General features: G+C 39.5%; 1 protein-coding gene across 1 annotated transcript; it reads right to left on the reverse strand.

Annotated features, from left to right (window-relative positions):
• Positions 1-238: 238 nt before the first annotated feature.
• On the reverse strand, positions 239-4,877 carry LOC129731636 (golgin subfamily A member 1). Its single transcript, XM_055691777.1, has 8 exons — positions 3,772-4,877; positions 3,289-3,711; positions 3,132-3,230; positions 1,974-2,137; positions 1,762-1,911; positions 1,585-1,705; positions 1,180-1,527; positions 239-1,122 (listed from the first exon to the last, which is right to left on the reverse strand). Exons 1-8 carry the CDS (start codon positions 4,309-4,311, stop codon positions 961-963), a joined length of 2,007 nt encoding a protein of 668 aa, XP_055547752.1. The 5' UTR covers positions 4,312-4,877; the 3' UTR covers positions 239-960.
• Between the last annotated feature and the right edge of the window lie 503 nt (positions 4,878-5,380).

Genomic DNA, 5,380 nt, shown 5'->3' on the forward strand with positions numbered 1-5,380 from the left:
AGCAACTCCTGGGGTAGGGTATGTGAGGTCTCCTTCTTTTGAGTCTCCTCCAGTAACCAGCCGCAATGACTTGTGCTTACCCTTATAATATCGATAATTATCGCTAAGGTCAAAAAATTACCGATAATATCGATGACCATCATTTATCGATATTATCGATAAGTATCGATAAGTTTCCCATCACTATTTATGAGTTTATAAATGTCATCTAGAAACAATAATCTCAAACAAAACCGTCTTTTAATCATTAGCAAAATTCAGTTGAATGTATTTACTTAATCATTGCGGTGTATAAATTCTCACTAGATTACAATTTGTTGTTTTAACTACTATGAAAGGGAAGGCTAATAATGGTACTAACTTCAAATGCATGTCATGTTGTGAAAAGTCAATTAGTGCAACGAAAAATCACAGCTTTAATGGAAACCCACCCCAGGAGGTGGAAAACATAGACTTTAAAAAACTTAATCAAAGGTATGTATAAAGAAAAACTAGTGTAGATAACATTATCGATAACAAAAGATAATAATACATGATCTAGATCAAACTAAAAGGGCACACATTTAACGATTTAATGTATACTTTGGCGAAGCAATTCTAATGCTTTAGCAACAAGATTCTATTCTCCGAGAAAACTTTTTCGATAGTTAAGATATTTTTTGGTATATAAAGTCGTCGACTTTGGAATTGTATACTCACTACTTAGGTGTGTGTCTGTGTGATCTATTTCTATTTTCCTCCAAATTGATTGTTTCTATTGTAACTTTTATCTAACCGTTTTTCTTTTTTTCTGCTACTAGAGCGGGGACTATTTTACTAAGAGGGAAATCTTTTGCACATAATCATAAAATTATTTATCTTTTTATATATGAATGTAGCGTTATGATCTTCAGTGCGTATGCGTTTGTCTAGAATAGTTAGCTTAACCACAATGGTACTAGGTTTACTGGGATTCTGTTTTTAGCTTGGTGGTATCGTTGATACGGAGATCTGTGAGTGTTGACCGGGGCGGCTGCCAAACCAGCTCTTCTTCCACGTCAATGTTTCCTGCAGAAGCCTTTCCTCCTCGTAAGTCAACTGCAAAAGCGTCGCAACGGCTTTCACCAGCTGTCGTGCTTCAACCTGTTTAGGTACGATAATAGTAAGAATTTAAAAAAATAGCTCACACGGCTTACTAACCTCTCTACTGGTAAGAAACTTGATTATCACATGTTTCAAATAACGAAAGTTTACTTCATCCATCACAATGGTTCCCCGGGCAGCGCCAGTGGCATTCTTCTGTGTTCCGTTATGGTTAACATGAGGATGACTGTGACCAATGGCACCGTTCGAATGTTGTCTACCGATACCTACGGGCGTCTCCGATTTATCTCTGAAAGCAATGTGTTCCAGTTCCTTTTCGGGATTGTTTGAATAATGGTTAGTGGTATTTCCGGTAGCACTGCCACCGTTATTGTTGTTACTATTGATCTCCTCTTGCAACGTTTTTTTCATGTCTACTAACCGTTGGTTGAGAATTTTTATAATCTGTAAGAACAGAACTTGGCTTAGGGACGCAGAAACCTTAAAATAAGCCAGAGATACCTTATTTTTATCGACTAGCTCGACGTGCAAACTATCTAGTGAAGCCAGTTTAGCATTCTGCTCAAGATTTGTGCTCATCAGTTCATCAATCTGCTTTCGAAGTTCGTTGACGGTACTTATTCTAAAAAATAATACAATTATGACTTGAAGAAATGCCAGCTTGTTTTCGAGACATACTTTTTATCCAGTTCCCTTTGAAGTAGCGCAGTTCGTTCAAGAAGTTCTTGTGATTCGTCTTGCTCCTGACGCAGTTCCTGTCGCAGGATTTCCTCCTTCTGTGAAAGTTCGGCATTATTCATGAGGATTGCTATCTTTTCTTGTTTCTCTCTGAAAAAAGTGTGTTCTTGTCTAAACGTTTTGCCATACTTAAGGATAGTATATTAACTTACAAAGATAATTGATTGCTGAGTTCGCCAACGCTATTCTCCAGCTGAGTGATTTGTAATTTGTAACTATTCAACGACTTGTCAGAACCCTCCAGCGAATCCAGTAATCTCTGCTCGGTTTCGGCCAGGTTGATTTTGATACTGTTCAGATCCGTCTGCAAGTGCTCCTATAATAACGAGCGGATTAGAATATTAATGTTAACGATTCAAACTGTTCAATTGGTTTATTTATCCCGGGTGTCTTGAGTTTGGGATGTAGTGCATTCTCGGGAAAAAAAACAGAACACGTATTGTAATTTCCTATGATCCGCACTACTTGGAGTCAAGACGTGGGGTCCAAAAAACTTCAGAATATAAGCGAATGGGTAAGAGTAAGGAGCTATATTAGACTTCAAACGTGCTTTCATTATTTTAAAAACAATAGTGCAAAAGCAATTCGACAAATTTTGCAGTAAACTAATGTAGAGACTGGTATTTTTTTGAGTTATTTTTAATTTCGTCGGCAGACAATCCCTAAACGTCCTCTACTGTTTGTTACCCATCATGAAATATTTCATGCGCGCAACATCGAATGAATCTTCTGCAAGGTGAAACAAAACGAAGTTGTATTCTTATCAATCAGATTACCATTACTGTTTACGAAGCGAACCCAAAGGTAGCGAAAGTAGAAAAAGAACACAGAACCGAAAATCAAGAATGTGAGAAAATAAAAAATGAAACAAACGAAACATAAACATAACGTCAAAATACTTTATTTTTGTTGTACTTAAAGTTCTTCTGGTAACAGGTATTAAAACTTAATATAAAACAAGCAGCTTGGTAACTAAAACATAAGACAGTGCTTTGTTAGTTTAAATTCGATCAATACCCACACGCTTTGGTTCGACTTTAAAACTACATCACAAAATGAAATGCTGGGTGGCAGGTAAAATGCCCGAAACGAAAGCAACAGAAAAAAAACACCCGCTTAGAAAAGAACAAGCTGAATATAAGTAGCGCACAAATGCGAACAACTGATAAGGCAAATTAAGCGTTGAACCTGACTCATTTTACTACGTTCCGCCTACGTTGCTACGGATATGGTTCTGTATTTGTGTGCGTACGTGCGTGTGTTGGTGCTGGCTGGTGTAATGTTCCCGGATATCACTTGTTTCTACTTACGAGTTTACTGTTCATAAACGTTACTTCCTCCTCATGCTGTTCGCGGGCCTCCCGTAATGCTGAATTCAACTCGTCTATCTCTTCACTCATAAGTTTTATCTGCAATAAAACATAAACTGGCTTAAAAAATCGACAGCGGTTTCACCCTCCTTGTTACCTTGTTATCTCTCTGAGCAACCTCATCTCGAGCCTTTTCCAGCTCAAACTCAAGCTGTTTGCCTTTCTCGATTAGATCGTCCCTCTGTTTAAGTGCTTTGTGCTTTTCGGTGGTCTCTTCTGCCACCTGGCGGGACAGACGATTCACCTGGGTTTCTAACGTCAAGTTCTGATTACTCCAGCTGCTTTTGATGTCAGACAGATGCAAGTGAGCCTCCTCAAGACGTTGTTCCAGAAGTTTTCGCTCTTGTAACAATGATTTCACCCTCTCATCTGTATCACCGGAAGTCAGCGAAGCACGACTCTCTTCCAAAACCTGAATGCGACTATTGAGGTGTCGATTTTCCTCATTAACCGCGGCTAGTGTCGATAGAAGATTGTTCTTTTCGATGGAAGACGAATGTCGGAGGTTTTCCAAGTCATCCTAAAATTTGACAAATGAAAGTGTAAATCAATCCAATAAAAGTAATCTTTTCTCTCTCACCTGTAAATCTTCCACCATAGGTTCAATGTCGCGTAAGCGACTGAGTTCCTGCTTCAGACTTTCCACTTGCTGCTCGGCTGCCTTCTGGTGAGAAATTCGATCCACCGCTTCCTGTTCCCGAAACAATAGCATACTTCGCAGCTTCGAGATGTCCTGCTGCTGCAGGTTTTGTATTTTATCCTGCTCCTCGCAGAGCAAATCCTTCTGCACCTGCGCTACCTTCAGTGACTCCTCCAGTAACTTATTAGCATCCTCCAGCCGAGTTTTATCATCCTCCAGGGAACGTGCTTGCTCACGAAGCTCATTATACTGGCAGGCTAGTTCCTGCAGTTGAATCCTTGTGGCACTCAGTTCTGCCTCCTGCTGCTCGAACAGACTAAGCTCGTCCATCGAGGCCATACTGGTGAAGGACTCAGGCCTGCTTCGCTGAAAGCGCTGTCCACCCGACGGTATCCCACTTTGGATCGAGCTTCTCGAAGGCAGTGACGTAACATCGCTTCCGGTTTCCTCCTTGATCTTATTTTTCAACGACGCGAACATTGCCGCTCAGGCACGTGGGTAACAACCCCTTCTCTACGCAATAAAGCAGCAAACAAAACTTCTTGCTTAATTCAGCCAGACCGAACTGCCACCACCGTGCTCGATCGATTGGCAACAATTGCAAAACATGTTCGGTGCACCGAAACCCACAAACCTTCAAGCTGTATACTTAACGCCCAGCCAGAGGCGGTTCCAGCTGCTGCTGTTTACCTTATCGAAGCACAATTTTTTATCGAACAGCCAACGAAAAATTACTGTTACTCAAAACAATAGAACCATTATAAGTTCCCTTCTTGTGATAAGAGTAACTGGTTTGTTTTCGTCGTTCCCAACTCGATCGGGTGCAAAAACAAGAAACGAAACACTTGTGGGGTAATGAAGACTCGACTCCAACGAATGGCACTATTGGAAATAATACTTGGTAAAAAAAACGCAATGACTAGAAAATGAAAGGAACTATTAATATGGTGGATTTTCGTGTTTCGCTACTCCACAGCACAGCACAGAGCACTGAATCACTACTCGCTTTTTTCCAGTTCGACAGCTCAAAACAGAAAAATATGACGGAATGACACGAAGCGATTTTTTGACATTTTCTTACGTGTTGCGTATCGCGGAGAATGCTGAAATATTTCGTGCGGTTGCGTGTTGTTCTAGTGAATTTTAGGAATGAACGCAAATCATTTGGCGGGAGCAGCAGTCGCACTAGTGAAACTGTCCACGTGTCTTAAGTAGTCTAAATTATTTCTAATTTTGTTTTTCAAATTTTCATTTGTTGGGAATGATGACAATTAAAATTATTTTATATTTGTTAATCGAAAGTGTAATTTATGGCTAGCAATGTTATTTGCCAACAGTGATTTTGCTCTATTTACTCAACAAAAAATGTGCTTTTTGTTTCAAATATGGTACTAAATATGTATCATAATCCCATACCCAAAAAATTACAAAAAAGTTTAAAGAAAAAAAGATCCAGCTGAGAATGGTTGAAGAGCGCTTCTAAAAGCCCAAAAAGATCAAAATAGAAATAATCCCAAACTGAGCTCAAAGTCGTTTTTTTTCTGCTTGA

This window comes from Wyeomyia smithii, chromosome 3 (genome assembly GCF_029784165.1).
Source record: "Wyeomyia smithii strain HCP4-BCI-WySm-NY-G18 chromosome 3, ASM2978416v1, whole genome shotgun sequence".
Lineage (NCBI taxonomy): Eukaryota > Metazoa > Arthropoda > Insecta > Diptera > Culicidae > Wyeomyia > Wyeomyia smithii.